Source organism: Oncorhynchus mykiss, chromosome 26 (assembly GCF_013265735.2).
Source record: "Oncorhynchus mykiss isolate Arlee chromosome 26, USDA_OmykA_1.1, whole genome shotgun sequence".
Lineage (NCBI taxonomy): Eukaryota > Metazoa > Chordata > Actinopteri > Salmoniformes > Salmonidae > Oncorhynchus > Oncorhynchus mykiss.
This window is the reverse complement of record NC_048590.1, coordinates 42,317,973-42,335,815: the sequence shown is the minus strand read 5'-3', so window position 1 is coordinate 42,335,815 and position 17,843 is coordinate 42,317,973. Positions and strand designations below refer to the sequence as shown.

The 17,843-nt window shown below is 43.5% G+C and overlaps 1 protein-coding gene across 4 annotated transcripts in view; it reads right to left on the bottom strand.

Moving 5' to 3' along the window:
• Positions 1 to 17,843, bottom strand: part of crtc3 (CREB regulated transcription coactivator 3) — an 82,955-nt gene that overhangs the window by 40,694 nt on the left and 24,418 nt on the right. For all 4 annotated transcript variants that reach the window (XM_036964496.1, XM_036964494.1, XM_036964495.1 and 1 more), the window contains exons 3-4: positions 14,684 to 14,815; positions 1,925 to 1,986 (exon numbers count right to left, since the gene is read on the bottom strand). In XM_036964496.1, the coding sequence (XP_036820391.1) occupies positions 1,925 to 1,986; positions 14,684 to 14,815 (194 nt within the window). The remainder of the gene's footprint in view (positions 1 to 1,924; positions 1,987 to 14,683; positions 14,816 to 17,843) is intronic.

Here is a 17,843-nt window from a genome sequence, read left to right as displayed (position 1 = left end):
GTGATGGAGCCAAGAGGCAGTGTGAATCAATCCCAACCCAGAGTAAATCTGTGTGTGTGTCCGTATGTTTGTGTAGCACATGCCTGTGTGTATGATGCACATGGCACTCCCTCCCTGCTCTTTCTGGGAACACAAGGTCACGGCAACATCTGTTTGCTCGGTCAGGAGGTTTGTCATCACAGGCCAACCTGTTTTTGTCTGTCAACAACAACATGAGGGTGTGGACCTGCCGACCTACACACCGATCTTGGGACAGATTTGGATTTCCCCCACTATTGGTTAAGGTTAGGATTGGGGAGGGGTAACCAGGTTTTATGACACTGTCCTCCAGTACAGTACAGTAAGAACAAAGATGGAGGCCATGTGTGTCCATGCTGGGCTTCAGAGGCTGCAGTTCTACGGGGGTGAGAGGAGAAGGCAGGGTGACTGGCAGCCGGCCAAGCCAACATTCAAAACACACAACTGTATAGAGCGAGAGAGAGGGGAAGAGTGCGGGAGAGGGAGGGGCTCGGCTAAGCTCTTTATTGCAGGGCTGCAATTCACTGCCTTGTAAACACTGGAGGGAGAGAAAACTGTCCAGTAATTACACTGCTGCCTTCTCTAGGTAGGTAAAACCAGGCAGGCAGTTTAACTGAAGAAACACACATGCACAAACACGCATGCACACACATGGCAGTGGTACCTAACGAGCATTAATAAGCCATGACATTATCAAATTTTGTAAACGGTGTTGATTTCCCCTTTAAGCTGGAGATACTTAAGCAAAGCACAGGAGGATCGCAAAGACTTGTGGGCCGGATTCACCCTATGACAGCAATGAGTCACAACAGCGGCAGGTAGAGCATTAGAATGACGGCATCTGACCTTTAAACCAAAAGGCTATCTGTCAGAAGCACCTCTGTAGACGCGTGGCCCACCTGGGTGTCTCACATGGCAATCTGATCCCTTCACTGAGCATCTCTGAGTAGATACAATGGCTGCATCTCAGATGGCATCCTATCCCCTATATAGTCACGAGTCCTGGACCCTGGTCAAAAGTAGTGCCCTATATAGTCACGAGTCCTGGACCCTGGTCAAAAGTAGTGCCCTATATAGGTCACGAGCCCTGGTCAAAAGTGGTGCCCTATATACAGTAGTCACGAGCCCTGGTCAAAAGTAGTGCACTATAGCCACAAGCTCTGGTCAAAAGTAGTGCCCTATATACAGTAGTCACAAGCCCTGGTCAAAAGTAGTGCATTATGTAGTCACGAGTCCTGGACCCTGGTCAAAAGTAGTGCCCTATATACAGTAGTCACAAGCCCTGGTCAAAAGTAGTGCCCTATATATAGTAGTCACAAGCCCTGGTCAAAAGTAGTGCACTATAGCCACAAGCCCTGGTCAAAAGTAGTGCCCTATATACAGCAGTCACAAGCCCTGGTCAAAAGTAGTGCACTATATAGTCACGAGCCCTTGGCCCTGGTCAAAAGTAGTGCACTATATAGTCACGGGCCCTTGGCCCTGGTCAAAAGTAATGCCCTATATAAGGGATAGGGTGCCATTTGGGATCCAACAATGCTTAATGCAAATCTGCCTACTGCACAAGGGTATTACTGGGCCATAATCTTGATTCAAACCTGCCTACTGCACAAGGGTAATACTGGGCCATAATCTTGATTCAAACCTGCCTACTGCACAAGGGTATTACTGGGCCATAATCTTGATTCAAACCTGCCTACTGCACAAGGGTATTACTGGGCCATAATCTTGATTCAAACCTGCCTACTGCACAAGGGTATTACTGGGCCATAATCTTGATTCAGAGTAAGTTAAAGTAGCTGTCCAGTGTTCCATGTTGATCAAAAATTACAATTATGTTAAAAACAGCTTGTTTTGTTAGTTATTTTTACACAGCATTACAAATACTAGTATCTGTAAAGCCACTCACCTTCTCCAGTTGTTGTCTGGCGGAGGGGACAGGTACACTGTTCCGTACGGGGAGCTCTCCATGTGGGGCTCAGTCAAGGAAATTACAATAATGGAACACAACTCTGCCATAACAAAACATTGCATTTCTAAATAACAGTGGACTACATTTCCTAACAGTAAAACTACTTAACTATTATATTACTACATTCTAGTCTAATTCCTCATTTGATTCAAATGGAGTATGAGATTGCATATTCTACCTAGATTAAAGATTTCTCTATACGTGCACACGTGATATGGGACTGAATAAACGCATGCAGGAAATAGTGGGCGGCTGGTGTGAGGTTCTGTGAACAATATGGCTGCCTGGACTAAGCCCAACCCCCGGAGCGGAGTTCCTGACATTGTCTAGAGAGCAGCAGGGAGTGAAGTGCAATATAGAGTCAGACTATAGACCTTCAGTTAGACTCATCTCACTCTCATGAAAGTAAGGTAAGAGGGTCTCTGCGCTTTTCATTGAGAAAGGACAGGTGGAACTCACTCAAAAGCAAAATAGTACTTGATTCTATCAAGTTCTAGCTAGTTTAAAAAACACGTATCAGGCCAAAAAGCTATCATTAGATGGTTCAAGTGCGGAGACGACGATACCAGTCAAATTAGTGCATATACAAATATGTTCCTCTAGCAGCCAAACTCTCTGGGCTTTTCAAAAAGAAAGACTATCATTAAAAAGCCTACCAGTAAGCAGAAATGATGCACCATTAGCACACACACTGATTTTCTATATGTATTTTGAAAATCAAACAGAAACTTAGCTAAGTAAATATGTTGGAGCGCCTCCCATCTCTAATAGGGACTAAGACTACTCTCATTACCAGCCATCATTTGTAAAGGGTCTGGTTATATGAAGTCATTTCTACAGAGTGACTGGCTGGCTGGGGCAGATGGAGCCTGGTGCCCTCCTGGCAACCCCTAGCACAGATCTCCTTCAGTGACTCTGGCTCGCTGCAATCAAAACACCACACACACACACTAAGGGCTAGGCAATATATCACATTCATTTGAATGTAATGTTTCCGTGCGATATTCCAAATGCCTGGAAAACTAATGCTCAATTTGTCATGCGCGGTACTGCTAGCAGCATTTTAGCCAGACTGTCATACTAGCTGTCTAGTCAGTGTTTCATAAATCAATTATATAAATTGGCAACTCATTTTGAGAAATAAGTTAGGTCACTTGATTTCAACATCTGAATTAAGTAGACAGGCTAGCATGCTGTTCAAACAGTTGGAGAGGGACAGAAGGGTGTTTTCATAACAATTCAACTGTTCTACCTTGTTAGACAGCAAATAGACCCAAGTAGGCTAAATTTAAAATATAAAGATTAGTGGTCTACTCACTAGCACATGGGCTTGTGCTTGAGTGTGTTTATGAGACCGGTGTTAATTATCTAGAATGCCTGCTACAACAAGTTAGTCATTATTAGTGAATGTGCATTATGCATGGTTGTGGTTATATTTGTAACAAAAAAGTTATTTTTCATAGACAGATTGAAAGACAGATCAGTGATTATTACCAAAAAAAAGCAGGTTAAACTATTTTGATAAAATTGTCGTCTTATGGATGTGCAAGGCTTATATTTAGGATTAGTATAATTTCACAAGTCCTGAATTCATTTGTTTATTGCTGACTGTTTGAAATGCAGTGTATTTGAACTTTAATTGTACAACAAAGCTTATTTAGAGATATACTGTATATTGTGAATTGCCCATAAATCCATTAAAAAAATGTTTATGATTTTTTGGCCATAATCTCAGACCAGTGTATGAGAGGACATAATGGAAGGAGATCCCATCCCAACAGGTTATTTCAGTCCAGTCTGCATTAAGGCAATCAGAATTGTACTCTAGATCAGGGGTACTCAAACTTTTTAGGGCCAAGGACCATATTTGTGATAGAAAATTCAACAGGGACCCGATCAAAAATCAGAAAACAACTAGAGTGAGATTGATAAATAAATAAATAAATAAATAAAAAGCATATAAGTACTTTTACTTCGGCAGTGCATGGCTGGATGAACCAAGTCTCGGGCCCTGGGAAAGAACATTTAACAGCCTGCCTCTTGGGATCAGAGAACATTTAGCAGTTTTCAAGTTAATTTACATCAATTATACACATTTTTGTCATGGGGCAGAGAGATTGTGTTGTTGCAGCTTGAAAAGCTAATATCCTGCAAGTCTACACATTGTGACATTTATGTAAGAAAATAATTAGGGAACAGAATCAGTATAGAGTTGAACACTGTATAAATTGGTAGAATGTATTTATTTGACCCTTTATCTAACTAGGCAAGTCAGTTAAGAACAAATTCTAATTTACAATGGTGGCCTATGAACAGTGGGTTAACTGCCTTGTAGAATGACAGATTTGTACCTTGACAGCTCAGGGATTCGTTCTAGCAACCTTTCGGTTACTGACCCAACGCTCAAACCACTAGGCTACCTTCCGCCTCAATATACTGCAGTGGATACCAATATCCCTGTGAGCCTCCCAGGCCCATGTTGCCAAGGGTTATGAAGATACATTGTATTACATTACACGCTCTAAACCTATTCCATATCAATGTTTTTTTTTTTTTTGTATTATTCATATTAAAAAGTATGTTTTATTATTTGTTTTTAAATATTTTGAGATCTGGCCTCTGCAGGGGGTCCTCACAATCTCACAATTCTGCAGCAATACGCCATCCCATCTGGTTTGCACTTACTGGGACTATCATCTGTTATTCAACAGGCCAATGACCCAAAACACACCTCCAGGGCTATTTGACTAAGGAGGAGAGTGATTCAGTGCTGTAATCTGATGATCTGGCCACCACAATCACCCGACCTCAACCCAATTGAGATGGTTAGGGATGAGTTCGACAGCAGAGTGAAGGAAAAGCAGCTAACAAGTGCATATGTAGGAACTGCTTCAAGACTATTGGAAAAGCATTCCAGGTGACTACCTCAAAGCTGGTTGAGAGAATGCCAAGAAAGTGCAAAGCTGTCATCAAAGCAAAGGGTGGCTATTTTGATTTGTTTAACACTTTTTTGGTTACTACATGATTCCATATGTGTTTCATTATTTTGATGTCTTCACTATTATTCTACAAAGTAGAAAACAGTAAAAATAAAAAGCCTAGAATATGTATGTATGTATGTATGTATGTATGTACGTACGTACAGTGGGGCAAAAAAGTATTTAGTCAGCCACCAATTGTGCAAGTTCTCCCACTTAAAAAGACGAGGCCTGTAATTTTCATCAAAGGTACTATGACAGACAAAATGAGAAAACAAAAATCCAGAAAATCACATTGTAGGATTTTTAATGAACTTATTTGCAAATTATGGTGGAAAATAAGTATTTGGTCACCTACAAACAAGCAAGATTTCTGGCTCTCACAGACCTGTAACTTCTTCTTTAAGAGGCTCCTCTGTCCTCCACTCGTTACCTGTATTAATGGCACCTGTTTGAACTTGTTATCAGTATAAAAGACACCTGTCCACAACCTTAAAACAGTCACACTCCAAACTCCACTATGGCCAAGACCAAAGAGCTGTCAAAGGACACCAGAAACAAAATTGTAGACCTGCACCAGGCGGGGAAGACTGAATCTGCAATAGGTAAACAACTTGGTTTGAAGAAATCAACTGTGGGAGCAATTATTAGGAAATGGAAGACATACAAGACTACTGATAATCTCCCTCGATCTGGGGCTCCACGCAAGATCTCACCCCGTGGGGTCAAAATGATCACAAGAACGATGAGCAAAAATCCCAGAACCACACGGGGGGACCTAGTGAATGACCTGCAGAGAGCTGGGACCAAAGTAACAAAGCCTACCATCAGCAAGGGCATTGAAGATGAAACGTGGCTGGGTCTTTCAGCATGACAATGATCCCAAACACACCGCCCGGGCAACAAAGGAGTGGCTTCGTAAGAAGCATTTCAAAGGTCCTGGAGTGGCCTAGCCAGTCTCCAGATCTCAACCCCATATAAAATCTTTGGAGGGAGTTGAAAGTCCGTGTTGCCCAGCATCAGCCCCTAAACATCACTGCTCTAGAGGAGATATGCATGGAGGAATGGGCCAAAATACCAGCAACAGTGTGTGAAAACCTTGTGAAGACTTACAGAAAACGTTTGACCTCTGTCATTGCCAACAAAGGGTATATAACAAAGTATTGAGATAAACTTTTGTTATTGACCACCATAATTTGCAAATAAATTAATTAAAAATCCTACAATGTGATTTTCTGGATTTTTTTCCCTCATTTTGTCTGTTATGTATGTTATGTATGTTATGTATACACACACCCCTGAATTTGAGAATACCTGCTCTAGAGATTAAGGAGTGTGACCCTCACCCTGGACTGAAATGACTGATTCATAATTTAGAGATGACTGCTATGCTCACTGTCTGTGTGACCAAACAAGAACAATAGGACACAAATATTATAGTAAATAGAAATCGCCGTTGTGGCTCAGCCGACATTTCAAATCAAAGTTTATTGGTCGCATACACAGATTTCCAGATGTTAATCGCAGGTGCAGCTAAATGGTTGTGTTTCTAGCTCCAACAGTACAACACCAACAATGTAACACACAATCCAGACTAATAAAAAATGTGAAAAATCAGAACGAGGAATGTCAGAGACCGGAATATAAATATACATATAATGTATATACATGTATAAACTGGTTGGTTCGAGCCCTGAATGCTGATTGGCTGAAAGCCGTGGTATATCAGACCATATACCATGAGTATGACAAAACATGTATTTTTTACTGCTCTAATTATGTTGGTAACCAGTTTAAAATAGCAATAAGGTACCTTGAGGGTTTGTGATATATGGCCAATATACCATGGCAAAGGGCTGAGTCCTAGCACTCCACGTTGCGTCGTGCATAAGAACAGCCATATACTGTACCACTCCCCCTCGGGACTTATTGCTTAAATATATAATGGTGTGTAAAGACAGTATGGACAGCATATGAATAGAAAAAGGTGTGTACAGTGCAATAAGCTAACCTTTACATAATATATAGGTGTAGATAGATATCACTGAGTGGAAAGCTCTCGCTGCAACGACAAGACATGTGATTATCAGAATATAATAATATGCTGCAAAGCAACTTACAGCAGTGTGTCCATTTGTCATATGTGAAGCCTGGAGCAATTGTCACAGACAGACATTTGTCTTGGTCAGCCTAAGGGTAACGCAGTGCAATTTAAAAAGGGACTAGCATCCTGCCTATAGCCTAACCCTGAAAGCTCTGAAAAACAAGAACACGGTGCGGTCCTCTTAATAGGCCAGCTGACATGGCTGATTAGAAGACAGGGATTAGCAAAACATGTTCTATGTTGATGTGATCAATAAAGTTACATGACATCGCAACGGGGCAACCGGGAGACATTATGACATGCATGTTCCTGGTCCGCAAAGCCAGAAGCAACGGATGGATTACCACTGGGGGAGATCTAATAACGCTCAAAGTGGGCTGCTAATGCAGACCGAGAGAGAGAGAGACAAAGAATGATGGAGAGAAAGGATGAGGGAGAGCGAGAGAGAAGAAAGTAAGGTACGAAGAAAGACAGATGGCAAGGTAGAGAAAGAAAATAGACAGGAAATGGATTGGTAGATGGAGAAAGAGGTAGAGGGAGGAAAAGAGAGCATTCACACTGAAAGCTTTGTCCACCCTCTTCAATACATTTGTCATTTTGCAGATGCTCTTATCCAGAGTGACTTAAGGAGCAATTAGGGTTAAGTGCCTTGCTCAAGGGTACGTTGACAGATTTTTCAAGTATATATGGTTTATTTTGCCCCAGTTTTTTATTTTTTTAAATAAAAAAAGCACCATTAGATATACTGAAAACTTCAGTGTTATGGATCATTCAAAAGCTGAAGATGACCACAAGTAAACAGCAGGTAGCCTAGTGGTTAAGAGCGTTGGATCGAGCCGACTAGGTGAGGTGCTCTGAGAGTTGCATCACATTAATATATATTTATTCAACCTTTTCTTTTTCCATAAGGAGTTCCTTACTGTTCAAGTCTGTGTGCATCAAGTTATAGTTATGCAGATGTTTCAGTTCTTGCCTTGAAGGCTTGTCCAACTCACATAAAACTGGAGAAATAAAAGAATAGCCGAGAACTTGACTGAACGCGGTAGTTGCTGTTGCTAGCAGATCAAGTTCTGGGAAGTTGTCTATTGTTGGTCTTGAAGACAGACGGGTGTGTGTGAGAAAGGGAAAGAGGAGAGAAGGGGGAGAGAGTGTGTGCGTGATCTCGCTGGGCTTCAGCAGCAGAGAGAGGAAGTCTTTGATTTGGATGGATATTGAGTTGCATGTTCCATTCCCCATAATTCATCAGGATGACTCCCTGGCAAGCTGTGGCAAACAGGGTGCTGGTAAGTTATTCAGAGTGAGACGTGAGACACACACACACATAAAATAAACGCATACACACAAATTATCCCTCTGCTCCAGTATGTCTAGAGAGAAAGGGACTAGAGCACACACAGTATGTCTTCTGGACATCACAGTACTTGGGTGCTTGGCATCACCCTGCCAGAGTTTAATAGATTAGCTAGTAAACTGACCACAGACCTGATGACTGACTATAGAACCATACCACCTCATTTACAAGAGCACCAGAAGACCCATACCACCTCATTTACAAGAGCACCAGAAGACCCATACCACCTCATTTACAAGAGCACCAGAAGACCCATACCATCTCATTTACAAGAGCACCAGAAGACCCATACCATCTCATTTACAAGAGCACCAGAAGACCCATACCACCTCATTTACAAGAGCACCAGAAGACCCATACCATCTCATTTACAAGAGCACCAGAAGACCCATACCATCTCATTTACAAGAGCACCAGAAGACCCATACCACCTAATTTACAAGAGCACCAGAAGACCCATACCATCTCATTTACAAGAGCACCAGAAGACCCATACCATCTCATTAACAAGAGCACCAGAAGACCCATACCATCTCATTTACAACAGTGACAATTTAAAATAAAAAATAACGTATGTCTCCACACACAGGAGTTTTAAAATAGGAATTTTAAAGCGTCAGCATGCTTCACTTCGGCTGGAGCCCAGCCGTAGGCGAACCGAACCAGTGTGTTAGCATATTCCCTTAATAGACCTTCACTTGAAAAACAAGAAAAGGTGCCAATAGTACTGTTTGTCCCTTTTGAGACACCATGGCCAGTATACACTTACTCAAAATAGTTAGAATTAATCAAAGATAAAAATTAATGACAGATTTCTTTAGTTTATGTTTTTGCAGTCGGGCAATTTTTCATCTGACTAGGATGTTTGGTGCAGTATTTCTCAAGTGAAAGCATGTGCATTAGGACAAGTAGTCTCTCGTTGAAAGACAATAGGCACTTCATTGAAGAACTTCTACTGTTGACCAATCGCCAACAAGGGGGTAGACTTCGGCTTGCCTCGAGAGAAAAAAAAATGTTGTGCACCCGAACAGAAGTGTTTCGTCTGGGAAACATGCAGACGCCTTCACACAAACGTTTAAACTAAAAGCCTTCTTCAGTTCATTCAGTTAGTAAACCCACATGGAGTGAAGGGTGTTGAAATAAACGAGAGAAATGGGAGGATAGTCAAGAGTGTATACTGTAGTAGCAGGTTAGTTAAACAACTATAGTCCAGTCCAACCACTGCTGCTAAAATCTACAATGCTTCAGAAAACCCTGAGTGGAGAGCGAAGAGGGGATGAAAAGGAGAGGATGTTCTAGAAGAGTGGGCGTAGTGAAATCTCCTCGGCTCTCTTTCACCGCCTGTCTGATCTTGGCAGACTCGACCAGTCCGACTCGAGTGAAAAACAAGCTCCAACTGAGGGACATCTGGCATGTAGGGGGGGGGGGGGAGAAAAAAAGATTGCCTGCAGAGTGAAAACACATTTTGGCTGGAGGATACTCCTCTGCCCCAGCCTCTTCCTTCTCCCAGTGTGAAGATCATATGCTGCAGGGTGCTGCTGACTCAGTATCCAGACCTCAAACACACACACACTGGAGCAACCTCTATTTACACAAACAAAGGGCCTGTTTGCACACACAGAGCCAAAAACCAGGAGAGCCTACTACTGTGTGTGTTAGTCCCTTCCTCTCCAGAGATACTGACTCAACACTAGAAACGTCAGCTACTACAGCGACTAAAATGACAGCAAAACGTAAGAGCTGCATTTTTTTTCAGAATGGGTGGCAAGGAATAAGTTAGTCCTGAATATTTAAAAAATGTAAAAGCATTGTATTTGGGACAAATCATTCACTAAACAGCAACTAAACCTTGCAATGAATAATGTGGAAATTGAGCAAGTGGATGTGACTAAACTGCTTGGAGTAACCCTGGATTGTAAACGGTCAAAACAGGTTGAAACAACAGTAGCTATGATGGGGAGAAATCTGTCCATAATAAAGCGTTACTCTACCTTCTTAACAGTACTATCAACACGGCAGGTCCTACAGGCCCTAGTGTTGTCACACCTGGACTACTGTTCAGTCGTGTGGTCAGGTGCCACAAAGGGAGGCTTGGGAAAATTACAATTGTCTCAAAACAGGGCAGCACGGCTGGCCCTTAGATATACACGGGGAGCTGAAGTTAATGACATGCATGTCAATCTATTGGCTCAGAGTGGAGGAGAGACTGACTTCATCACTACTTGTTTCTGTAAGAAGTGTTGACATGATGAATGCACGGAGTTGTCTGTTTAAACTACTAGCACACAGCTCGGACACCCATACATACCCCACAGGACATACCACCAGAGGTCTCTTCACAGTCCCCAAGTCAAGAACAGACTATGGGAGGCTCACAGTACTACATAGAGCCATGACTACATGGAACTATTCCACATCAGGTAAGGGATGCAAGCAGTAGAATCAGATTTTAAAAAAGCAAAAATACACCTTATGAAACAGCAGGGACAGTGAAGACACACACATACAGGCACATTGAAATAACTTATTATACATTTTGTATTGTAGATATTTAGTGGTGTAATACTGTTATATGATAAACTGTTTTATGTGTAATGTAAGTGCCTTAATGTGTTTGGACCACAGGAAGAGTAGCTGCTACCTTGGCAGCAGCTAATGGGGATCCCTAATAAATACAAATACTGGAGCGGAGGGAATGTGTGTTTGTGCACGCTTTTATTTTAAGAGTGTGTTGTGTTGCGCGCGCCTCACTCTGAATAACTTATCAACACTCTTTACTACAGGCTAAAAGGGAGTTGTCCAGATGAAATATCCTTCAAAACCAAAGACTTCCCCTCTCTCTCTCTTCTCTCTCTCTACTGCAACATGGCGAGATCACACACGCGCACACAGAGTGACACGCGAAAACACTCCCCCTTTCTCTCTCGCCTTCAAACACACTCTTCCCCCCTCTCACACACTCCCGTCTGTCTCCAAGACAACTTCCCAGAACTTGATCTGCTAGCAACAGTAACTACTACATTCTCAGTGCAGTTCTCAGCCATTCTTTTAATTCTCCAGTTATGTAACTTGGACAAGCCTCCAAGGCAAGAACATCTGCATAACAACTTGATTCACAGAAAGGAACTTTAAAAAATGAGAAAATATTAGGAGTAGTTGCAGAGTTACGATTGGGGGAGTAAGCTGATCCTAGATCTGTGCCTGCTGGTCATTGCGGCCAGTCCACTTTAAGGGCGGAAGGGAGCTCCAAGGGTCATACAGGGAGATAGATGGTCAATGTAGCATTACAACTAGCCAGAGCGCGTGTACGTCACAGTGTAGCATTTACAACTAGCCAGTAGGTGTGTATTTCACAGTGTAGCATTACAACTAGCCAGTATGTATGTCACAGTGTAGCATGTCACAGTGTCACTAGTGCTTACATAACACTGCAGCCTCAGACACTCTCCTCTATCTTTTACACACTCACTGCGTGTCTCACTCACACCATCTCACCATTCTCTGATACTTGCTCTTCCACTTTTTTTTTCTTTTTTTACAGGCACAAACACTAAATGCATGTAAACACTAACTCTCCCTTACTCAAAGACCTAAAAATGTGCTTTTTGGTCCACCAGCCACTGCAGATAAAAATCTACCATCCACTCATATTATTTTACCAGCCAGTGTTTTTTTGCAAAAATGACATGAACACCAAAAAACTGATGAGCATGTTTTGTAATGTTTCTAAAACAATAAAATGTAAGTAGTAGTATTGTTCAATTTGTCCTTTTTGATGACCCAAGTCTTTAATGAAAATATCACAGATGAGAGAAAACATTTCACCTGCCCCTTTAGGGCGGGTGGTTACCGTGGTAATGTGATGAGTGTCATGTTTTGTGCCTGTGAGATTGAATCCGACTAGTATCAGTGTTGCTCCTCTTCCCTAGCAGTTGAAACTCAACATAGCTTGTGAACAGATACATGTAAATAGCCAAGAAACAAGGACAAAGTTTCACTTCAGTAGACTACTGCTGCATTTATTCTGCTATAAATGTGATAATACTTGACTATTTTTATTCACAAATACAAGTGAAATGCTCACACTGTGGAGCCCTGACCACCCACCCACCAATGTGGCTGGTGAAAGACATCTTACCCACAGGTATTCATTTTAGGCTCTGCTTACTCACTTGCTCCCCCCCCCCCCCACTTACAGTCTTTCTTTGCATGCAGTGTGAAAGAGTGCAACACAAGCAAACCACACAGTTGAGTAGTGTATGGGAGAATATACTGGCTCAGAGACAGTGCTTGAAGAAAGGGTTTCTTAAGGCGCTGACTGACAGTTGGTGTTTCCAAAGAATGACCATCCTTTCTCTAATGAGAATTTGAGCGTTAAGAGCTCGCAGACCCACTCCCACCTCAGTCCTCCTACTAACCCACACAGTTAGAAACCAAATATGTGCAGTTTGAAAGCAATTTCCTGCAATTCTACACATTTTTCTATGGCACAGAGGCCCAATGACATGACTGTTTTGGATTTTTACATCCTCCCTGACTGTATAGTTTTTATTTTGGTGATTGTTAGTTCTCAAAGATGATCTTATTAAAAAAAGATATGTGGCTCCATTATCTTTTCTACATACTTCATACACTCAGTTTATTAGGTACACCACCCAGTTCTCAAAAATGGATTGTTCTAACAGACATTGAGGCACGTGGCAGACAGGCATCGAGGCATCCAGTTACTGTTCGATTGAACGTTAGAATGGGCAAAACAACTTTGAGCATGGTATGATCGTTGGTGTCAGGCTTGCCGGATCCAGTACCTCAGAAACGGCTGCCCTACTGAGCTTTTCACACACGAAGGTGTCTTGGGTTTATCGAGAATCATAAAAAAATATATATATAAAATCAGCAGAAGTCCTGTGGCCGAAAAACAGCTCGTTGATGAGAGGTCAAAGGAGAATGGCAAGAATCGTGCAAGCTAACAGGCAGGCCACAAAGAGCCAAATAACCACGCAGTACAACAGTGGAGTGCAGAACTTGTTGATGGGCTATTGCAGCAGATGACCACACAGGGTTCTGTTCCTACCAGCTAAAAACAAGAAGAAGCGGCTCCAGTGGGCACGCCATCATCACTGGCCAATTGAGGAGTGGAAAAACATTGCCTGGAACATGACAGCGAGTTCAGTTTACTAGAGTGGCTTGCACAATCCCCAGATGGAACGGGCTGTTCACAGCATAAATGTACCGCCGTTCAATCTGCAGCAACTGTGTGATGCCATCGCGTCAGCATTGACCAACATCCCTGTGGAACGTTTCCAACACCTTGTAGAATGCCCCCAAGAATTCATGCTGTCTGGAGGCAAAGAGGGGTCCGACAGAGCACTAGATGGGTGTATCTAATAAATTGGTCAGTAAGTGTGTCGCTTAAGTTTACTCTGAAAACATTACCATTCAGAAAATAAATTACTATTTATTTTATCAGTGGTGGCAGCGATTTAGCAGAAGTTGCTCGCCTCTGCTAAATTAATATAGGAGAATCACAACAGTAACACAGACACACTCTCCCACCAATGTCCATGTCCATTAAGCCGAACTGTCAGTGACTAGCACAATGTATTACATGTCATGTTTTTATAATGACTAACTGAGCCTTGGGCTTCAACAACACTCTGCCCACACTAGCAAAGGTCAGTGAGCACACACAAATTCACACCACACACAAACCTGCCAAAAGGACTCACAGCAAACACCAACAGTGCCACCATCTTGCTAGCTGCTACAATATTTTACATTGTATTTGATTCCTTGTAAAAAAGAGACCTTGGTCTCAATGGTGACACCCTGTTAAAACAAAGATAAAATAAATGCAATCAACAATTCCATAGATATGCATTTTAAGAGCACATCACATGCTGGGTAAGCTACACTGTAGTCCAATGGCCCAACACGGGTCGTGCAGCCCTCTGCATAGGCTACAACATGAACCTCTATGCTGAAATTCAGACGTAATGGATTGATTGACAGTTTGACAAATTATAGCATTTATTAGTTGTAAACCGTTGTCATCAGCTTTGTCAACATGCTTGTGAGAATTCTGACAGTTTAGAAGCAAAACACATTTCTGAGGGCCCCAGATGTTGTACGGGTACTAAGTGTGGTAATAGTTGCTACAGGTAAGTTGACTACGTACTACTGGTACTAGTTTCTATATGCACGAGTTACTACCAAATACTACTGGTAACTGGTTCCTACTGGTACTACTTGTGGAAGGATATCTGCCGTCCGTGCTTGTCGATGGGCCGGCGGTGAGGCAAGTTAATGCGTTGGTTGCGGTCCCGGTGCACCCTCTCTACCAGGCCATGGTGACGTGTCCCCCTGACACTGTCCAAGGCCCCTGGGAAGCCACCCTGAGGAAGAGGGAGAGAGGGGGATGTTAATATGAGAGAGAAAGAGACACACACACAAACCAAATACCTGGTCTCCTGCCACAACCTGAGGGACAGTCCGTAAGCATAAAATGCTTCCATGCCATTACTATTCCATTATTAGAAATCATGTTACAACTAGTACCAGCATTACTTTTGTTATTCTCATTGTGGCTCTTAATATTATTAGAACTATTAAAATGTAATGCTATTATTAGAGAGAGAAACCGAAAGAGACAGGCTGGGGCAGAAAGAGAGAGCGAGAGAGAGAGAGAGACAGGCTGGGGTAGAAAGAGAGAGCGGCAAAGAGACAGGCTGGGGTAGAGAGAGAGAGCGAGAGAGAGAGACAGGCTGGGGTAGAGAGAGAGCGAGAGAGAGAGACAGGCTGGGGTAGAGAGAGAGAGAGAGACAAAGAGACAGGCTGGGGCAGAAAGAGAGAGCGAGACAAAGAGACAGGCTGGGGTAGAAAGAGAGAGCGAGACAAAGAGACAGGCTGGGGTAGAGAGAGAGAGCGAGAGAGAGAGACAGGCTGGGGTAGAGAGAGAGCGAGAGAGAGAGACAGGCTGGGGTAGAGAGAGAGAGAGAGACAAAGAGACAGGCTGGGGCAGAAAGAGAGAGCGAGACAAAGAGACAGGCTGGGGTAGAAAGAGAGAGCGAGACAAAGAGACAGGCTGGGGTAGAAAGAGAGAGCGAGACAAAGAGACAGGCTGGGGTAGAAAGAGACAGGCTGGGGTAGAAAGAGACAGCGAGACAAAGAGACAGGCTGGGGCAGAGAGCGAGAGAGACAAAGAGACAGGCTGGGGCAGAGAGAGAGCGAGAGAGACAGGCTGGGGCAGAGAGAGAGAGCGAGAGAGACAAAGAGACAGGCTGGGGCAGAGAGAGAGAGCGAGAGAGACAAAGAGACAGGCTGGGGAAGAGAGAGAGAGCGAGAGAGACAAAGAGACAGGCTGGGGCAGAGAGAGAGAGCGAGAGACAAAAGAGACAGGCTGGGGCAGAGAGAGAGAGCGAGACAAAGAGACAGGCTGGGGTAGAGAGAGAGCGAGACAAAGAGACAGGCTGGGGTAGAAAGAGACAGCGAGACAAAGAGACAGGCTGGGGCAGAGAGCGAGAGAGACAAAGAGACAGGCTGGGGTAGAGAGAGAGAGCGAGCGAGAGAGACAGGCTGGGGCAGAGAGAGAGCGAGAGAGACAAAGAGACAGGCTGGGGCAGAGAGAGAGAGAGCGAGAGAGACAAAGAGACAGGCTGGGGCAGAGAGAGAGAGCGAGAGAGACAAAGAGACAGGCTGGGGCAGAAAGAGAGAGCGAGAGAGACAAAGAGACAGGCTGGGGCAGAGAGAGAGAGCGAGAGAGACAAAGAGACAGGCTGGGGCAGAGAGAGAGAGCGAGACAAAGAGACAGGCTGGGGTAGAGAGAGAGAGAGAGACAAAGAGACAGGCTGGGGTAGAGAGAGAGAGAGACAAAGAGACAGGCTGGGGTAGAGAGAGAGAGAGACAAAGAGACAGGCTGGGGTAGAGAGAGAGAGAGAGAGAGAGACAAAGAGACAGGCTGGGGTAGAAAGAGAGAGAGGCAAAGAGACAGGCTGGGGTAGAGAGAGAGAGGCAAAGAGAAAGGCTGGGGTAGAGAGAGAGAGAGAGAGAGAGAGAGACATGCTGGGGTAGAAAGAGAGAGAGAGACATGCTGGGGTAGAAAGAGAGAGAGAGACAGGCTGGGGTAGAAAGAGAGAGAGAGACAGGCTGGGGTAGAAAGAGCGAGCGAGAGAGACAGACAAAGAGACAGGCTGGGGTAGAAAGAGAGAGAGGCAAAGAGACAGGCTGGGGTAGAAAGAGAGACAGGCAAAGAGATAGGCTGGGTAGAGAGAGACAGACAGGCTGGGGTAGAAAGAGAGAGACAAAGAGACAGGCTGGGGTAGAAAGAGAGAGAGACAAAAGAGACAGGCTGGGGTAGAGAGAGAGACAGACCGGCTGGGGTAGAAAGAGAGAGAGAGGCAAAGAAAGGGAGAGAGGCTGGGGCAGAGAGAGAAATAATACAAAAGCAAGATAAAAATAACAGCTTTAAATCATGTCTACAGTGTTTAGGTACTACACAACTAAAAACCTACTTTACTCCATGATTTCAGACGGATATCATTCATTAAAACACTCAAACCCTAAACAAAATGAAAACACTACAGTTACAATGAATGAGCACTAACAAATGATTAGGATCAATTGCAGCCAGGTCCATTAAACCTGTACTAGCATCTCTAAGGAGTAAAGAGTCATGTTCTTCTACTGTGATCGAGTCTGGTTTCTAGGACTGCGTCCCAAATGACACCCTATTCCCTTTATTGTGCACTACTTCTGACCAGGGCCCATAGGGATCTGGTCTAAAATAGTGCACTATAAAAAGAGAATAGGGTACCATTTGGAATGCAGACCTAGACCCCTAATCCTACCCCTCAAAAGAGCCATTCTTCAACACAACAAGGGCACTTTTACCTGGAGCTACTGTATTGTAGCATACACATCTAGGCTAACGTTAGCGCGCTATACTCTGAGGACAAACCGATTCAGGCAAGCCCACGTGGGCAGCTACAGCGCTATCACAATCACCCACTGTGTGTTTTTCTTCTGAATGAGACAGACCGAAGCCAGAACACAGATCTTAGTACTTTGTTGTTGCTTGTCTGGGTAGGATAACATCTGAATTATTTAGTTAGAGTCCTCAAGAGAGGCTTGCTGTTTTGAATTTCTGAAAGTATAGTGCTATACTGTGCAGAGCGCCGTGTGTGTGGGACCATCTAGGGCGTCATTGAGATCTGGATTTGTTGAGAGGGACATTGTCTCTGTTAGGCAGTGATTACAAGGAGAGTCTCCGTTTCCAGAAACTGTCACACATGCTGTAGTTTTTACAATAAATGTGCATCAAACTGTGGTTTTTACAGTAAGTGTACCAAACATACTGTAGTTTTTACTGTAAGTGTGTGTTGCTGGGCAAGGGGACACAGTTTGGTTGATCTCTTTGCCAAAAAG